Below are 19,955 nucleotides of genomic sequence, written 5' to 3' on the forward strand. Positions count from 1 at the left end.
GGACCGGCAAGTGTGAAATTCTCTCTCTCTTGAAGTTGTCTCCTCTTACAGAAGCCGACCCATCAGGTCCGGCTGCAGCATTCCACTTGACCTTTGACTTAGAGAGGTTGTAGGATGATATCAGAGAGTGCTCATCTATCTCATTCACCCACATTATGGTGTCTGACACAGTTAGTCTCGCTTATCTTTCGTGCCATTGTCCTAGTTTCTGGATTGAGAACCATCAGGGGACCATCCTATTTAAATCATTCTTGGCGTTCTTCCACTTCTCTTTCTATTCCAGTTTCATTTTTCAATTATTTTAGCCCATAACTCAGATTCAGGGCAGTTTGAGGATAACAACAAGTCCAAGAGAATGTTTTACTATGTCATGACTGTGCAGCTATTTTTAAAGCGTGCCAGCCCTCATTCCTGCTCCATAACGTAGGATCATGCAGTGACCTTCACCGAGACTGACGGCTGGGTCTGCTGACTCTGCTGCATGGCCATATGGGGAGGAACCACGAGCCAGGGTTAGACTGGCCCCATCATACTGAGAATATCTGGATGGTTGGTAGTTCATACATGAACAATAGTATCAAAGTAAATTATCAAAGGAAATAATCTTTATCTGTACTCTGGTGTTGTCTCCTGGGATTTCTACTTCATTTGTTTTATCTTCATGGATGTGAAAAGAATTTTAAAAAAGAATGCACGGTTTTACATCATACATATAAATATACAGCAATATATACTGTATATATACTGTAAATATACAGCAATATATACTGTATATATATATATTTATGTGTATGTATGTATATATATATATATATATATATATACACACATAAATATATATATACATACACATAAATATATAGCAATATATATATATATACACATAAATATATATATACATACACATATAAATATACAGCAATATATATATATTGCTAGAATCACAGCTGCCATTATTACTGCACAAACCATTCCTCTTCCTCCTCATCTTGTTGCTCAGGAAGCAAACAGAAGGCTTCTGGAGCCGTGCCATTCTGGAACAGCATGCTACAAGTGATGTCATCACTCGCTCTCATAGAGGACGTTGCGGTAGTGAGCTGAATGCAGTGTGAGCATGTGTGTGTGTGTGTGTGTGTTTATGGTATGTACAGAATGAGTGTGACTGAAGAGCGTATGAGACCAGGGTAGGTAGAAACAGACTGAATACGGCTGCATGCATAATGCAAACAGATCTGCTGACGGTTTGAGTTGAGGTTTCCATAAGGAGGTCAGCTTTTAAAATATTTAAAACAATCCTGTACACTTTTGACCTTCTATAGCTCCGGATGACTCACAGCGTGTACAATGTTTTTGCCTGCTATGTTTTTGTGATAATAGCTTGTCTTTATGCATTAAATAAATCTTACATCTTGCAGTTTTTGTCAAAGCAGTATGAAAATCACAATTCATCACTTTATCATACACAAATGGCGATATGTATAAATAAAGATTAATCATGTTTCAATCCTTCTTGAACAAATTATTAATGAGCTTTAAAGATCTCAATGTGGCAAGAAAAGAAATCATTAAATGGACTGAAGAAGCGGAATTGACTCATCGCTCTCAGTGATTTGTGCTCCCCTCTAAATGACACCTGTACTGTCCTGACTGGCTCTATGAGGACGACACTGACCCCTAGTGGTGGCAATATTGTCACTGCGTGGAACCCAAGTCACACCACCTCTCATTAACGGCCGAACAGTTAAAAAAAACAAAAAACAGGGCGATAGTAATCCACAACATGAACAAAACAATGTATTCTCATGTAAATAATTATGTCAACGCTGTGAAATAAGTTAATCAAATAAAATCCCCATTAAAGAACAGAAAAGTTGTGCTTTGCCTGTCAAGTACTCACAAATAGGAATCTTGAGCTGATGTTTTTTTTTCCCCCTCCTTCACTTCTTTGTGACTCCGGAGTGCAGAAAGAGCCAGTCACGTACATTTAGCTTGAAGCTAATGGCGACAGACAGCTAATGACAGCTACAACAAAACAAAACTCCTGTTTACAAACTCTTCAACTCATCATGTGGAATAATCCAAATCCTCTTTATCCAGCCAGTGCAGAAGCACAAGTTGGTTAGCTACAGCTAACGTGCTTCTGACCAGGAGTGCTAGTTTGTTTGTTTGTTCTGAGCTCAAATCAAAGTGTTAATGGATTACTGAGCATCTTGCTGGATCAAGCTAACACAGATTATTCCAGACAATGCGCTTGAGTTTGTAAATGGACATTTTTGGGACAGTTGTTCTGTCGCTGTAGCTGTTGTTAGCTGTAATCGCTATTAGCTTCAACCTAATTATATGTGGCCGGCTCTTTCTGCACTGCGCAGGCACAAAGACGTGATGCGGGAGGTGAGCTCCAGACAACTATTGGTGAGTACTTGAAAGGCAAAATACAGTTTTGGGGGTTTAGTATCACTTTAATTCTCTCACAGAATTACATCCTTACCAAAGACAATTCACAGAAAAATATCAATGATAGAGTTGAAATGTGTAAAATGCAACTTTATGCTGCAGTCAGCGTGGTCACCCAGTTTCTCCCGATCAGCCATAGTAACAACCAGCTAATCTAAAAATCACAACAGACAAAGTTTAAAAAAAAAGAAATAGTTTACTGATACAATTGTTTGTCACTGCTTGTCATCAAACTGTTATTTTCTCAGAACTTACCAGAAGCTTTTCAATTTTCTGTTTTAAAGCCTGCATTACACTCTGTTCATGTTTCTGTTACATTGCATTTACTTGGTAAAGCTATAAATTTGATAGCTTCTTTGTTGTTAATCACACAGGCTATGTTGCCAATCCAAATCAATTCTTAAATCAAAGCAAACGTGTGTTTGGAGAGTAGAAAATCCATCTAAAACCTGGTGTGCTCTGGAAAACAGCAGTCAGGCAAAGGCTTATGGGAGTTGTACCTCTTGAGCTGCAAGAACCACCTGTGAGGTTCCTTGAGGCAGTACGTCCTCCCATGTTCACCGTTTTCACAGTTGTACAAATGTTCTTCCATTAAAAGCAAAATTTATTTTGAGTCAGGCTCAGTTTTAAGTTTTGAGTTTGGCCCGGGAAGCATCCAGCTGAACTTCTTCTCATAAATAGTTGCGTTAGTCCTCCAGTCTCTGTGGCTCCTCCGGGTCCTCGGCGATGGTGCGGTAGTGCTGAGGCTGATTCTGAGCCAGGGGAGAGTCCCTTTGGGTGAACAAGACCGTTCGGTTCTTTAGCTGACGTTTCAGCAAGAATCTTCGAGATGTCACCAGGTCACCATAGCCTTGGGTGTGCGAGAAGGCGTAGCCAGACCGCCGCGTGCTGATTCGTCTGGTAGGCAGGCGGCGAGATACAGGAGCCGGCAGCGTCTCCTTCCGTACCTTATGTCTGACCTGGGGAGGAGGAGGGTGTCAGTCTTGACATGGGTACATTTGTTCTGTTCTACGTACTGCACCAACTTCTTCAGGGATCCCTCCAGTTTTATCTATTTTAGAATGAGAGATTCAAGCATTCTGACATGTATCACAACGTACTCAGTACATGGGAGCCATATTTTGATGCCAGTTTCAGGAACTGATGTTTGATTATGCAAATATGACTCTGAATGTGGCTGCACGGTGGTGCAGTGGTCAGCACTGTGGCCTCACAGCAAGAAGGTTCCGGGTTCGAGTCCCGGCTCGGGCACGGGATCTTTCTGTGTGGAGTCTCCATGTTCTCCCTGTGTCTGTGTGGGTTCTCTCTGGTACTCCAGCTTCCTCCCACAGTCCAAAGACATCAAGAGAGGACGAGGCTGATTGATACTCTAAATTGACCGTAGGTGTGACTGTGAGTGTGAATGGTTGTCTGTCTCTATGTGTTGGTCCTGTGATGGACTGGTGACCTGTCCAGGGTGAACCCCGCCTCTCACCCGTTGACGCTGGGATAGGCTCCACCCCCCACGACCCTTAATGTAGGAATAACCGGAAGATGATGATGGATGGATGGATGGACTATGAATGTTAAAACTACAGTTTGGTTAATCTTACCCATAATCTTTAATCCTATGTATCCAACACATCATCATTTTCTGAGCTGGCTAGCAACATTTTAAACATTTACAGTTGGTTTATTGTTGGTTACAACTTCAGGGGACTAATATTCAGTAAAAGGACAACATTTATAAAACAGAGGCTGACATTGATATTTTGTTTGTTTTCAACAGTTTTTAAACAAACCAAAATCCAGTCACGATGTCAAGTTGTATCAACTGATGCCGATATTTTGTTGGTTTTAAGTGCAAGGTTGAGAGTTTTGGCATTTTCATCTGTAGTTTGAATCAAGGAACCGTCTGATGTTGGATTAGAACTGCTGTAACCCAACCAGGAGAACAGTGTGTGTGTGTGTGTGTGTGTATGATATACTGGAGGGTTTAATAATCTGTGTTGTGTGCCCACCTTGTCATTGATGGTGGGCCAGAGCTGAATGAGGGTGAAGCGGTACGCAACCACAGGCAGGATGCAGAGGAGTAACGTGAGGAAGATGGTGAGCCAAACGTTGGGCTGGTTCAGAGAGTTCCTGGCCGTGCCTGGAGACCCCAGAACCCACAGAGGCTCACGTTAATAGAGTTTATTACCACACGGCCTGTGAACATTGAGCCTTCAGTGACCGCATATTCAACCGACTGAAATTCAAACACACTCAAGATTATCTGCAAACCGATTCCCTACATTATGGATGCATTCAAAATTCAGATTAGAGAGCATGGAAGCTCTGTGAAGTTAACAGGAACAGAGAAGAAGTATCTGCCAAGACTCGACCTTGTTAAACAAGGCGTATTTGCTCACCGATGAAGGGGAAAGAGGAGGTGAAGATGAGGAACATGCCGTTGCTGTACATGGTGAATGTTATGGCGAAATACGCAGCCAGGCTTCCCCACACAAAGAAATGGTTGACTGCTGTCCAGTAGTGGGTGTCCAGACACAGCTGCAACATTCGTTTGAGGTGCGGTGTGTCATTAGGGGATTTCTACTGTTCAAACGGCTTTTAGCGGCTTGTGCTCCTCCTCTCCTCACCTGTATGTTCATCACGATGAGCAGACATGTTTGAGCCAGTAAAGCGAAGGATTGATAGTCTGCGATGTCTTTGCCATCGTCCCGCACCGTGTCGTACATGGCGGCCCAGGGAATGAAGAAGAGGATGAGGGAGCTGTAGTAGCTGTGAAGCATGCAAAGGACGAAGGCCTTCTTGTTGAAGTAGCGGTTGAGGGGACCTGGAGAGTAGAGCTGAGGGTACTGGAAACTCCAGCGGTCGTTCACATCCTGCAGGAGCCAAAGGCAGAACGCAGACGCCAGGGTGAAGGAATGAACCTGCTGAGTAGTTTCAGAGTCACAGCTGATTTTCTCATGAGTGCAAACCTGGTCGAAGAGGCTCATGCCGAGGACCGGGAGAGCTGTGTAAACCAGGTTGTACAAGGTGATGAACCACTCGTCGTATACAGTCTGTTAGCAAGAACAGCAACAAGACGACACACACAGCATGAACATATGAACAGCTTGTATTGTACATAAAGCTCTGCAGAAACAGTTCAAATGGTTGCACCCTTCTGAAAGACAGCTGTGTTCCCTTCAGTTGAGTTCGCAACCTTTCTGTTAACCAAAAGTTGTTCTTCAGGCCTCTTGAAGGCCAATATTGTACTTTTGAGATCATAAATGTACCTGCTTTGGAATATTCTTCAAAAGTGTACCTGTAAATACAGAACTACTCTCAACTCATACTTTGATTTTTGGAGTTTTTGTGTGTTGAGAATGTTCTTTTGTAGTTTGGATACATTTACAGGAAACAATGTAGTTTTTAAATCGCTAGCGTGTAGCGCGGCACTTAGCGACACATCATGAAGCATTAATAATGTATGATGTATTCAACATCGTAGCAAGATGCTAAAACTTCATTACTGCAGTTTATAAATTCCAAACGCGCCATTGTTAATGTGTATCTGTACAGGTGGGTGTTCTTCCTGCTACCCACCCTTCACTCATCAGAGCAGCAACATTTGTATTCTTACCTGTGCAGAGAAGCCGCAGAAGAAGGCGTACCAGAAGTGCACGAAGGTGAAGGTGAAGTTCTTGTAAAAGAAATATCGTAAGAACTTGCACATGCGAAGGTAGGACCAACGACCGTGCACCAGCAGGAGGCGCTGAAGGTAACGGAACTGGGCGAAGGAGTAGTCGCTTGAGAGAACCGCCTGCATGCCCTCCTGGCCGCTGATGCCTACACCAATATGAGCAGCTGAGGCATCAACAGGAGAAGAAACATTTAGAGGTTTTTTTTCAGAGGGAAAAGAAGCAACCAGCGTCAGAGTAGAACAGGCTCACCCTTGATCATGCTGACATCGTTGGCTCCGTCCCCTATGGCCAGAGTGACAGCCTGCTTGTACTTCTTGACCAGCTCAACCACTTGGGCTTTCTGCAGCGGTGTGACCCTGCAGCAAATCACCGTCTGACACATACACGCCGTCCTCAACAGTTCCAACTGCAGGCCCTCCTCCAGTGCAAATGCCTGCAGATGCAAGATGAAAATTGTATTCAGGATTTTAGAAAACCTGACATTTTGATTTATGTCCCTGAGCAAAACCTCCCTCCAAATACACCCAAAAAATTGTCTTAATGTCATCACTGCACCGCAAGGAGGACACAGTTAAAAGACTGTTCAACTGTTTTGTTTGCAGCAAAATGTAACCATCATGTCCAGTGTGATCATTTCTGGTTCTTGTGGAAACCAGAGAAGGTGGAACATTGTCTTTCTCGATTCAGCAGCTAGTAGAAATCATGATTTGCCAGATAAAGTGATCTTACCAGACTGTGTCCATTGATAATCAGGGCATAGTCTCCATCCACTGTCTCGTCCTGCACAGTCTCTGTCGTCTGAAGCCAAAACAGACCTGCACGAGCTTTGATCACAGCTGCTTCCTCTGCTGCATCCGGGCACATTTTCCGTCTCGCATTCCTATAAACACAAGTGTGGATGGATGGAAGAGTTCATAAAACAGATCTGAAATCTTTCAAGAAACTGTTTTTTTTTCAAAAAGTTAGATAGAAAAATGATTTAACACAAAATGATGAAATTCTGAATATGAACAAAGCATCTAATGACCCTTTTCAAAACGTGAACAATGTAGAAAAAAAAAAACTTGCACTGCTGTTTCACAGAGTGAGAGGGACTTTGAAAACGGCATCATGCAAAAAGAAGAAGTGGCAAAGAAACCCCCAGCGAACCAACGCTCCTCTGGTAACTACACCAGGACTTATTTGATTAAAGTAACTTACTGTAGCTCCTCTCTGACTCCTTCTATTGTGTTCGCTGCCACAATGAACACCTCCTTCATCTCCTCCCTCAGCATGTTGCAGGAATAGCCGATGTTCTCCGCTGTCTCTGTTTCAACACGCCAACATTTACAATCACAGGGATTGCATTTAAAGGGTCTATGTGTAAGCTTGTTAACCAACTAGCAACATCATTTCTCATCATTTGTTGACTTTGCATGCAGAGATGTGATTGGTAGACTGCATTTTGAATTAAACAGCTGGCACTTTGACTTAATTTGATGATAATAGAGAGACACAAAGATGGCTTCTTCTTTTTTTTAGGCAAACCTTGAATGTAACACCGCCATGGGTCTTGCGACCAAAAACCAAATTACAACAAATTTAACCCACTCAGAAAATCCCACTGACTTTAAGACAAAGAAAGTGGATGTTCAACTGTTCTGTCCTGGACAGACAAACTCACCTCTAGCCAAGGATTGTAATAGTTTTGCTAACGCTATTACTGTATTATGCAACTTTGAGTATTTTGTGAATAAATTCTGTTTAATAAAAGCAGTTTTCTGGACCAACAATTTCTTTCCAAATTTATCGCTCACTATTGTCAAAATGGAACCTACAAACATGCAAACACATCAAAACTCCAGCACATGTCATATGTTGGTAAAAAAAACAACAAAAAAAGCTCATTTGGAAATGTGGGATGTTAATGGAAATTTATGGATACCAACCCTGTTTATCCCCAGTCAACACCCAGATTTTGATGTCAGCTTTAGCCAGTTGCTCAATGGTCTGTGGCACACCGTCCTGCAGCTTGTCCTCAACAGCTGTTGCTCCTAGCAGCTACAAGGTGGTTATATTAAGAGGAAATAGCCAGTATCATTCTATAGCTACAGCCAAAAAAAATCTCTGCACATTTCAAGGTAATGCTGGTTTAACTGGAACGTGACCCTGCATATTAAGTCTTTTCTGGTGTGGGACTGAGTTTTGTAGTTTGTCGTGATCACAGCACGATGCCTTGTGTCCACATCCAATCATCTGGTGTCAGTTATTTTGTAAAATACACATAGGAAGGCTACAGAAAGATTCACTGGTTAGCTTTGGTCGAGAAGTTCTTTTCACTACCTACTGCGTGTGGCATATCTGCATGGAACTTTTCAGAAATAGCAGTAGCCTGTTAGCTCAGTCGTAGCCTCATAGCTTGTTTTTCGCTAGTCAACTGCCCAGGGTCGATCCCAACTCCCCAGCATATTCAAGGCAAATAACGGACAAAAAATAAACAGAAGGAGTTTCACAACAACATCAGAGATCAGGGAGGTTTCTGTAGGAAATGAATGGGTTTTCAAGTCAATCAACAAATTTGCAGGTCCTAAACGTCTGAATGTGCACATGGAGCTTGACTCAAGCTGTACGTGATGCTGCAGGATACCAAGCCAATCCAAATCTACACAGACTAAGAATACAAACAACCAAGCAAACAATGAAACAACCAAGTCGATTCAAATTATCAAGGAATGTGTTGAATTATCCAGCAGGTAAACCAACCATCAGGTCTTTTTCTATTTCTTCATAAAGTTCATCAAGTTTCTCTTCTCGTCCCTCCATGGCAACACTGGCCTCATGGTGGCGCTGCATCCACTCGTTCATATAGTGCTCCTCCAAATCTTTGTAAGCCAGCACCAGGGTGCGGAGGCCGTCGCCTGCATATTCCTGTTTCAGATGGACGGTTTAATGCACTTAAAAAAACAACAACAACACAAATCTCAGTTTTTACTCATTTACAGTTTTAGGAAAAACGTCACTCACATTCAGGTGTCCTGTGGTAACATCCATCAGTTTGTTACAGGACGGGTGCAGCCTCTCGTAGATGATGGTGTCGGCTCCTTTGCAGAATAGCGTCAGCTTACCTTCAGGGCTGCGCACTGGAAATCATCATGAAAGTATTTTAGTGACACAAAGTTCACTGAGATGTTGTGAAGATCATGAACTCCTACGATACATCTTGCCGGCAGATGAAGGAACTTGAAAAAGACAGTTTCAGAGAATCCTTTAATCCACTGGTAATGGTAATTGTTACTAGAGCTACTCAGCATGAGGTCAAGCCAAAAATATAGCCTCTCGAAGGTCCTAAAATGATTTAATCTCAACTGAATAAAACAGAATACCACAACTTTCTCTCACCTATGACCGACATCCTCTTGCGTACATTATTGAAGTCCAGAACAGCCAGAAGGTCGTAGGTGACTTTTCCGCCCATCTCCACCACTGTGATAGACTCTGGTGTGCGTGAGCGGAAGACAAAGCCAAAGTTTCTGGCTGCGGTCACCAGAGCGCCCTCATCAGGAGACTGAGCCTGATAGTAGAGCTCCCCTGCCAGGAAAAAAAAGATGATACAGATAGAAATGAAGGAAAAGAACAATGAAAGATAAGATATCCTCAATGAAAATGGGTAAAAAATAGGAAAAAAATGTATCGGTATTACTCTACGACACTGGCTCCCAAACTTTTTGTAGTCCTGTACCTCATGAAACATTCCTGCTGTGTCCCCCCATTACCTCCACAGGTGTTGCTAGCGTCACTAATGGCTAGGCTTGCACCGCTAAAGTTAATGCAAGTTCCATTGGACGTGGAACTGGAAGGCCCCAGAGCTGATGAAAGTTTCTGCTGCTCTCTAGGTGTGGAGCCACATCGCTTAAGTTCAAAATGGAGTTCAGACACCTGACTTTGCAGGTTGTTCATGTGCACTTCCAGGCTCGGATATGCAACAAACCCGGCATCGCTGGAAAACACAGTGAGATCGATCAGGGCCAGAGCCAGTCAGAGGACGGGAAGGAGCAGGACTTTGAGGAATGCAGGCAGGAAAATTAATACTGTTTAATTTTTAATGGAGGACTTTGCTGCTCTGCTTGACCCACGCGTACTCCAGATTGGGAGTCATTGGCTTTGGGGTTTCACGCCATTTACCCGCCCTTGCAGCTACTTTCCACACAGTAACAAAAACATAGTGGTACATTTACCCTCTTTCTTCTCCTCGGGCATGACAGTGTGGCACAGAGCCAGCAAGCGAAAGAAGGCCTGCGCCTCTGGGTTTCCCTCTCTCAACGTCTCCACCAGACTGTGGTCATGAAAAATGAACTTGGGATCAGCCAGCTTGTTCCAGGAGAAGTCCACCTTCTGGGTCTTCTGCAGAGAGGAAGCAGCAGAGGAGCTGAGTAGAACTTGAAATTCACAGTTAACATACGATCCCAGTTTTCTCATCTCACCTCTGTTATTTCCATCCTTTGTCCAGAGAAATCAAGTAGCTCCCCTGAATAACAGAGAAATTATCCTTTTGTCAATGTGGATGCGTCGGCTGTGGATCTGACATCATCAAAGCTCCTCACCATAAGCTTTTCCATTGATGGAGCACTTGTTGAAAGTCATGATGTTCTGAGTTAACGTGCCAGTCTTGTCGCTGAAGATATATTTGATCTGGCCCAGCTCCTCGTTGAGTGTGGTGGTCCTGGCCTGGGCGGGAGTGTCGCTCTTGGGGTAGTACATCTTCCTGTCCCAGTCTATGTAGAAGCTGTTCCCCAGACGGATGATCTCCACGCTGGCATCACAAGAGTGAGGTTTAACTCAACAAGGCTCTTAACTTGTCACAAAACCTGTCATGATCTGATCTAAACACACACCTGACGTAGAGAGAGATGGGCACCACCGTGTTGAGGATGATGACGTAGGACCAGAAGGAGAGGAAAGCGGAGAGACCTGCGTTGACGCCAGGCTCTCGAGGGAGGAACGCGGTGAACACTGAGCCCTCCCTCACCTCCCAGATTGCATTACCAATGGCCAGAACGGAGCACATACACACCAGGAATCCAAAGATCTAGAAATATATCATTAGCATAAAAAACACACAAAATTATGTTTCACACATGGTAAAATGTACCAATGACCCTCTGTTTTTGAAGAAATGGTCAAATTAGTCAGTGAGTGAGTTGAATGTACAATCTCCCAGAAGATGCAAACACATTTTGAGGCCCAGTGTTAACCTGTGCAAGTGTGTGTGTGTGTGTGTGTGTGTGTGTGTCTGTCTGTCTGTCTGTCAGGGTGCATGAACTTTAAACTCACACACAACACCAAGACATTCATGAGGTGGTCGATGCTCGTTCGCTTGAATGTCGTCTTTCCACTGTTTTGCATCAGCTTGGTGTCAGGACCTGGGAATGATTACATGCTATCAACTGAGACGGGAGGGAAGGGAAGGAGGGAGGGAAAAGTCCTCCCCCTCCTCCTCATGTATTCTACATAATAATTGAAATTTACTTTGAATACACAGTGTCAGTAACTGTTGAACAAACAAGAGTGTGTAGGCAGATGATTGCTAGCTAGAGTTAAATGGAGATTATAAGCAAAGCGGCACTCAATGTGTATAAGATATTTGTCCACCCATGCAACATTTTTAAACATTGAACTATATGATATATCAAAGTAGCTCCATTTCTGTTTGGTTTCAGTGAAAGCAGTGCTTCGCCTAAAAAGTATAAGTTGGTGCCTTGAATACACAGAAAGTTGTTTTTTTCCCCCCTATATACTTCCTGGTGAATCAAACGCTAAGCATGTAGTGTTAGCTCAACGCTAACTAGCAAAACTGTGGAGGACATCTGTTTACAAACTCTGGGATGTTATGATACATGTCTTCTTTATCCAGCTATGCTTTATACTTCAGACTTGAACTAAAAATGAATAAACCAGAGGACGAGGGTGAAGGAGCGTGACTGGCTAGCTCATTTGCTTTAACTTGTTCATGCTAGGTGACAGTTGCACCAAACAGGAAGTGCTCTATGGGATACAGGAAATGGGATACTAATTATGCACTCAGTTGCATTCATCATAGTTATAACTTCTTTGACTTGTACATCTCAGGAATATTTTCAGCGTTTCTACAGCAGAGCTCACTTGCCATGAGCAGACACAAACAGACGGCTTGAAGTTTTTAAGAAGGCGATAAAACATGTATCCATTTTTGTCATACGTGCACATTGGCCAATATATACTGCACATTAAACCCCATTTATTAAATGCAAATATTAGTACTTGCCTTTAATATATACAGTTATAATATATGTATATAGATAGATAGATAGATAGATAGATAGATAGATAGATAGATAGATAGATAGATGATAGATGATAGATGATAGATAGATAGATAGATAGATATACAGTATATAGATGTGATATATCGAAAAGTAGGGGCAAAGCTGCATTATTTCTAATGGCCAACGGAGATAACTTGGAAAAAAAGGAATATAGTGGTCAATGAGAAACTGACACTTCTTCTCAATTACTACTTCAAAATCTTTGTCAATATAACACAATTTACAGACAAATAGATGATAATTCTGAGAATGCTGGAAGGAACTGGATGTTTCTATTCCCGGTGAGTAATCATACGACACAGTAACACAAAGCTGGTCGGAGTTTACCTCCAAACACAACCAGGCCGAAGCACCACTCTGTGTTCCTCAGGGTGCATCCACGGAGAAGCACTTTATCGTTGTCCAACGCGTACGTTTGTCCGCTCAGAGTTAGTTTCCCTTTAAATTTGTCCAGACGGTTGTTGGGAGGCTCACATACCACTTCACCTGAGGGACACAGAGGTCAGGCGGGGTCAACGGCTGGTACCAGGAGGGACAGATGGAGGTTAATAGTTCAGGTAAACATCCAAGCAGTGAACTGCAAACAAAACAGGTCATGCTGAGAGCATTTGTCTGATTTATAGTCCAGAAGTCTTAATGGTGACAGAGTCACTGGACAAGCGGGCTGACGTCTCAGCAGGAAAAGGCGCTTGTTTCTAGACAGTACTGTATCGATTCAACAAGGTTTATTACACTGACAAATTATTTTACTAATTATAAGCAACAAAAAAAAATCAGTGTCATTTTTGGTTGAGATTTTATTTTATCAAAGAAATATTCCTGGTAAGACTTGTTTTTTAGTGTCGGTGAGCCGTCGCTCGTAGAGCGCAGCAGGGACGGTGTGTTTTTGTAAAACAACCTGGAACTTTGACACTGGAGTTGGGATTATTACAGACAACACACTCAGCGGTCAGATGGTTTTTGATACATAACTGCAAACAATATAAGAAGAGAGGCGCTGTTATGCTGTGAATGAACTACAGCACAGACGTCAACGTCACCATAAACGTCTGTTTTCAGCGTGACGACGTTCAATGTCCGCTCAGCCTCTGAAGTCTCGTTCAGCCACTCGTTGGCAAACGTTTTTTTTATTCTTTAAAAAAACTCATAGAAGGATTTGAATCGATAGTCTGATAACACCTGACATATTGTGAGAAAACGAATCAGTCGTATTTGCTGTTGGAAAAGCATTGTTTTAAAAAGAAATGCTAACAGTTCACGTTTCAGAGTTAAAAAAAAAACCTTTGATTTCTGTTGATTTAACAAATTCCAATCTGCAAATTTTTGAATGAAGAGTACATTTAAGTAAAAATCAGCATATTTATCTTAAAATATGTATGTAGACATGTTATTGGAGGATATCACAAGGAAGAAATAGATTTTTTTTCTTTTGGAAATTTCAGTTTTCCATACCCTGTTGTTTTGAATTGCCTATTTTGAATTGTTATATAAATTATTTATTTTCACAGAAATCTCAATATCTCACCACTGAAGTGAGCCAGTGCCTGGATGCTGTCGCCCATCTCTCCAGTTACAGTCAAAGCCTGTTTCACTTTCAGATTGGTTTCACTGGGGGAGACCGGGAGGACATTCAGGGAAATCCAAGACCGTCATAGACATTAGCTGTCAGCTGCACGCACGCACGCACGCACACACACACACACTGACACACACACACTGACACACACACACACACACACACACACACACCTTGTTCTTTTACTTGTTACCTATGGAGGACTAGAATATGTATTTAACCAACAGAGTGAGGACATTTTAGCCGGTCCTCAAGGTGAGGGTCAGGTTGAGATGGTTAGGGTTAGGGTGAGGGGCTAGGGAATGTATTATATCAATGAAAAGACTCGCAAAGGTGTGGGTACACACACTCACACAGAGGAGGAAGCGCTTCCATCACAACGCAAAATAGAAACTTAACATACCCGTCTAATTCTGCTGTTTCTACGTAGACCAGATTGAGCGGCTCACTGCTGGACAGCAACAGAAGGTCTGCCTATGGAAACACACTCTCTTATACAGCTGAAGGTCCAGATGATATCAGACTAGTCACTGTTACACAGGTTGGAGCCCTGGAATTCAATATATACAATTAAAAGGACCAAGTTTTATGGGCGTGCACTTAAAGAGCTGTTCCATAATTCCCAGTAATACAGGCTATTAGCTGTTAGCTTTACAAACTTAACATCTAAAATTAATGAAGTTTGAAGTAGGATATTTACAGAACCCATAATGAATTTTTTCAATTTGAATTTGGAATTTTTAGATGTATATGGTCTTCACTTCGAAAGAAATTCCCTCCCAAAATGTGAGCTTGAAAACATTTCATGACCCATTACAGCACCCTCACGGCCCACCCATGTGCCCCAACCCACTGGTTGAGAAACACTGATAAGACCAATTTAATTAATGCTCAGCTCTTATCACAAAGAGGCATCAAAGTGTGCAAAGTCACACTGAAAATAAATGAAACCCTTCTCTTCTGTATTGTCGTGTTGCATTGCATGGTCTTACTGTGACAAACTGGTTGTTCTCCAGTTTGATGATGTCTCCAACTTGAACATTCATCCATTTTTCACTCCGTAGTCTAACAGAGAGAAAAATAAACATGAAACAGCACAGATCGATAGGTTTGAGTTTCAGGAAATCAGTAAATGACAATCTATACGGAGATCATGTGACTCACTCGCCGTCGATTAGGACGTCCACTCTTCGGTTATTCACTTGATTGTCGCTCTTGTGTCTGTTCTACTCATAAATCATACAAGAATATTAATGCTGCTTGTGTTCTGTTCTCACATAAATGAGGGCTATTAAGATCATGGTACTGTAATTTCAGCTCACTATGTCATCGCTGGCGTCTTTGACAGCTGTTATGGACAGAACCAGAATCAGAGGGACAGCTGTGGTGAACCAGGAGAGCGAGGAGATCTCTGGGATTAGCTGTCAACACACACACACACACACACACACACACACACACACACACACACACACACACACACACACACACACACACACACACACACACACACACACACACACTCTTATGAATGATGTATCATTTACACAAAATATACTGGATATACTGGAAGCGTTAAAAACAGGTCAAAGGTCAAAATATTTGTCCTTCATTTTTCTGAAAAAAAAAAGGAAGAAAAATGTCTACCTGAAGGACAAAGAGGAAGAGGAAGTAGCCGTTGGCCAGCCTCTGGAACTGCTCAAACAGGTTAAGTGGCAGAAAGGTGAAAATGTTGTATTTGGAGGTCTTGATGGCATTATTCTGAAGTAGAGTGACGTGACAGATAAATATTAGTTAATAGACACACACACACACACACACATAAGAGGTGTTAACACAGCAGGTACGCCAGACCCAGCAACAGGGTGGAAAAAGGTCTGAGTCCAATACATCAGAGGTACAAAAGTACACAAGGTCTTCAGTTAAATAGAAGTCACATGTGTACAAAATGACTCTGGGGAATATTACAAGTCTACTGAGAACCTCTGACCCAAGGTGACCTGCAGTCCGTTAGTTAGCTTAGCATAATGAATGGTAGTGAATGGGAAGTGTTAGCATGCCTCTGTAAAATGTCATCATGTGCTCTTGCGGTGTTTGCCAGAATTGATATAATGCCTATCATGAAATAACAATTCAAAATTATGAGACTGTAATTTTAGACTCACACACATTGCCGGAACTACTTTCCTGACCGGGCGCAGTGATTTGATGCAGCACTTCAAAATAAATCAACCAATAAAACAAAATGTTAAGGTAATGACTGCAAGAACAACTTCAACTATTAATCAATTTCTACTATGATTTGTTAGCTTTTTGACAAGGGTATGCTAACACCTCCCATTTATTTCCATTCATCGTGCTAAGCTAATTAGCTCTATAAGACAGCACAGAGGAGAGAAGTGGATCTATCTTCTTTTCTGGCTGTGGACAAGATGGAAAATATGTGTATTTCCCAAAAAATTGTTGCGTCCCTTTGAACAGGGAGGTTTAGGTGTAGCTGACTGTCACGCGCTGATGGATGCAACAAGGAATCATCTTTTCCAATTGTAAATGTCCTTCCCTGTCCAGTGTGTATAAAACTTGATGTTAGGAAGACACACAATGATGATGACACACATTTTCATTCAAAGTTGTAAAGTTCTGATTTGAAATTGTGGTGAACTCTGATATTAGTAATGCAATGTAGGGAGTAAAAGTAAAAAGTTATCAGAAAGACAAGAACTCCAGGCAAGTACAAATGTTGGAAAACTGTAACAGGTCACTGTAATGAAGTATTTATTACTTCCCACCTCTGGAATACTACAAGCGAACAATACGTACAGTGTAGTGGTATGACAGGTTGAAAGGTCGATCGTTGGCTCGTAACTTTCTCTCCTGCTCTGTGGGTGAAGAAATAAAAGGGGGAGGTAAGGGTTAATACAGCATGAGTACTAGAACTGTCTGTCCACTTCCATTTTCTACTGCTTATCCTGTTAAGGGTCAGGGGGTGGAGCCTATCCCAGCAGCCTACAGGTGAGAGGCGGGGTTCACCCTGGACAGGTCACCAGTCCATCACAGGACCAACACATAGAGACAGACAACCATTCACACTCACAGTCACACCTACGGTCAATTTAGAGTGTCAATCAGCCTCGTCCCCTCTTGATGTCTTTGGACTGTGGGAGGAAGCTGGAGTACCAGAGAGAACCCACACAGACACGGGGAGAACATGGAGACTCAAACAGGAAGATCCTGTGCTGGAGCCGGGACTGGAACCTGGAACCTTCTTGCTGTGAGGCCACAGTGCTGACCACTGCACCGCCTTGGCACCCTTAAACTGTCTGCGTCACTTCAAAAGTACACTGCAGCCTCACAACCATCTCACCTTCCGTCTGCTGGCCCCCCCACAGCTGACCCACATATGACACCAGGGATCCCATCTTCAGCTCAGAGTCTCCATGTTTCACACCTGCAGGGCAGGAAAAGGGGTTTATCACAGGGTTGGTGTGGATTTCCTTTGTTGTTCGATTAGACCGAGATAGAGGCTGAAAGAGGAAACTGTTTATTTATGCAGAGATACGAGGCGCCACATCTGCTGAAACACAGAAGTGGAAACAAACACAGTCCAGGAAGGAGAGAGTCTTGATGTGAGCAGTGGACTTAAGGGTCCTCTAACTGATCCTGCACCATGCGAGTGCTCATCAATACGCTCCATCCCTATTCTCATTCAATCAACTGTAAACTTCAAAGAGCTAAACCACAACCGCACTCTTTTCTGTGTCACTTGTGTCGCGCCAGACAAACAAAATGGAGGGAGACATCCTACCTGTCGCGCTCTCGTTTGCCCTCACAAGCACACGGCTGGACATTTCTGTGCATTTAGAAACATCTGATGGTGACATCACGACTTGTGCCCCACAACAATCAATAGATTCATCAATACTTATTCTCACCATTGATCAATCACCGTCTTCTCTATATGCTGACATCCGATATTTCATAACTGTTAAGAACAAGTTCTGATCGTGATTTGTTTTGATATTATCAGGACAAAAAACAAGTTCATATGATCTTTACATTTTGTACGCACTGAATAGCAAGTTCATTCATTTCCAAATATTTTGAAAAGCCCATTCATCCTTTATTTTTCATCGTTTTCTCATCATAACGGATCAGGAAGGCCAAATCCAGCCATGGGTCATCAGATGAGCAGCTAAAGAGGAGCAGCTAAGGCTGTGAGGTATTTTTCTTCTTGTGCAGATCCATGTGATTGTCATGCATTAGAAATTGGATAACATTTAATAACAAAATTACTTTAAGTGAAGCCCAGTTGATATCTAGGAAAATACAGGTATCAATCAGATCGGGGGTAAATAAACCTGGCGGCCCCTGGAATTATAAACTGATCCAGACTTTATCTGAGCTGCTGTTGAAGCATGGAGCCGCTCCCCGATCAACCCTTTGCACCGGAGTCACATCCATAACTGATAATCCATAACCACAAAGATTATCTACATTGATATGACGGTGGACATTTGACTCGCTCGCCGGTGGTACGTTCAGGTGCACCAGCCCACATCAGAGGGGTGGTAATCCAGGTTTGTATTCATCCTGTAGGGGGGAGAGGTGTCAGTAATGGAGCAGAAGGACTCGGAGTCGGAGCAGCAGCTGATTCTTAGGCTGAAATATGTAAATTGGACTAATTATGAAAGGAAGTACTGGCTCATGATTGACATGATCTGCAGCACACTCGCGCAGTTTAGCTCCAAACTAACAAAGACAGCTTTATTGAGCCTGTTCCACCTCGCTATCTCTCCTGACGCTCACGAGGCCTGACGTTTGATTGGTCAGGTATTCCTTTGCATTTAAAAAAAATGTCTACTGTCCATTTTTGAGGATGAGAGAGAGAATGATTTACTTACCTCAAACAAAAGTGGCTTCTTTTGCGCATATGCAGGTACATGAGGAGAAAAGGCAAAGCTTCAGTCCGTCCTTTGCTTCTTTAGATGGGAAGATACCTTACAGTCCCATACTGAAGAAAGGGGCTTCAACAGGGGCCCCCAGCTGGATGAAAGACCCACAGGGTGGAGGAGGAGGTGCAGTGGTGACAGAGGTTTCAGGTTCACGCAGAACAAGCTGGGATCTCCCTGCGTCTAACAGCTCAGGACTTGAGCAAACAGTGCAGCGATCTTTGGACCTGGATGGTGAGCCGGGCAGTAAAACAACAGCACAGGTGAGTGTTTCCACCAATCAGGGCCAACGTTCAAAGTTGTGACCAGGGCGGTCAGGTATGTAACACACCCTGAGATGGGCGCACATGATCACACTGAGGATTCGGCTTCCTCTCATTTTCAAATGGTCCTGGACAGGTGCAGTGAACAGGAAGCAGACGGGAGGCAGCAGCATTCTTCTGACCGGCCAAAGGCTCGATTATTGTGACCTCACGACATCGTGGCGCTCAGACCCGGAATTTAATACCTGAGCTGGAAAACAAAGGGACGCTGTGTCGTCCAGGGGACCTCAACATGACCCTCTTGCTAAATTAGTTAGTGTGTGATGTGTTGACGTGTGTGTGTGTGTGCGCTCTGAGTCACAAGTGCAGACAAAAACCTCAAAAATAGATAAAGAGAAAAAAATAATCCTGAAATTAACCAAGGCTGGTAAAGTAACATATTAGCTTATTGACTGAGTTCCTAAATTGATGATACAAAAAGACGCATAAAAAAATTAGGGCAGTTAATAGTGGTCTTGACCTTTGACCCCATGTGTAGCTTTAGCTTGTACGTGTAGAGCTGTGAGGAGCAGTAACAGACCTGGATGTCACTAAACACACTCAGCGAGCAGACATTGTGCTTACTGAACTCTGCGGGTCATATTTGGATCGTATTGGTGCTCATTTCAGCGACGCCCGTTCTGAACGACGGAAAATAAAGATTT

General features: G+C 42.8%; 1 protein-coding gene across 1 annotated transcript; it reads right to left on the bottom strand.

The window, feature by feature from the left end:
- Positions 1–1,379: 1,379 nt before the first annotated feature.
- atp8b5b (ATPase phospholipid transporting 8B5b) lies at positions 1,380–19,153 on the bottom strand. The gene is made up of 28 exons (XM_086186918.1): positions 18,941–19,153; positions 17,404–17,487; positions 16,860–16,918; positions 15,687–15,800; positions 15,362–15,460; positions 15,204–15,265; positions 15,032–15,104; positions 14,443–14,513; positions 13,989–14,071; positions 12,791–12,949; positions 11,433–11,521; positions 10,994–11,187; positions 10,703–10,911; positions 10,583–10,626; positions 10,337–10,502; positions 9,501–9,689; positions 9,126–9,241; positions 8,865–9,029; positions 8,051–8,162; positions 7,323–7,428; positions 6,852–7,002; positions 6,372–6,555; positions 6,062–6,285; positions 5,415–5,498; positions 5,073–5,318; positions 4,845–4,983; positions 4,455–4,585; positions 1,380–3,413 (listed from the first exon to the last, which is right to left on the bottom strand). The coding sequence occupies exons 2-28, from the start codon at positions 17,456–17,458 to the stop codon at positions 3,141–3,143; spliced, it is 3,597 nt and encodes a 1,198-aa protein (XP_086043044.1). The 5' UTR covers positions 17,459–17,487; positions 18,941–19,153; the 3' UTR covers positions 1,380–3,140.
- Between the last annotated feature and the right edge of the window lie 802 nt (positions 19,154–19,955).

Source organism: Aulostomus chinensis, chromosome 19 (assembly GCF_037954235.1).
Source record: "Aulostomus chinensis isolate RoL2024-O1b breed Wild chromosome 19, RoL_Achi_v1.0, whole genome shotgun sequence".
In the NCBI taxonomy this organism is placed as follows: Eukaryota; Metazoa; Chordata; class Actinopteri; order Syngnathiformes; family Aulostomidae; genus Aulostomus; species Aulostomus chinensis.

Coding starts and splice junctions, on each gene's coding strand:
- atp8b5b (XM_086186918.1), bottom strand. CDS start 17,458: ATGGGATCCCTGGTGTCATATGTGGGTCAGCTGTGGGGGGGCCAGCAG. Junction 11,522..12,790: donor CGGCCTGGTTGTGTTTGGAG/GTAAACTCCGAC, acceptor AATCATTCCCAG/GTCCTGACACCAAGCTGATG. Junction 9,690..10,336: donor GCCCGAGGAGAAGAAAGAGG/GTAAATGTACCA, acceptor TTTTCCTGGCAG/GGGAGCTCTACTATCAGGCT.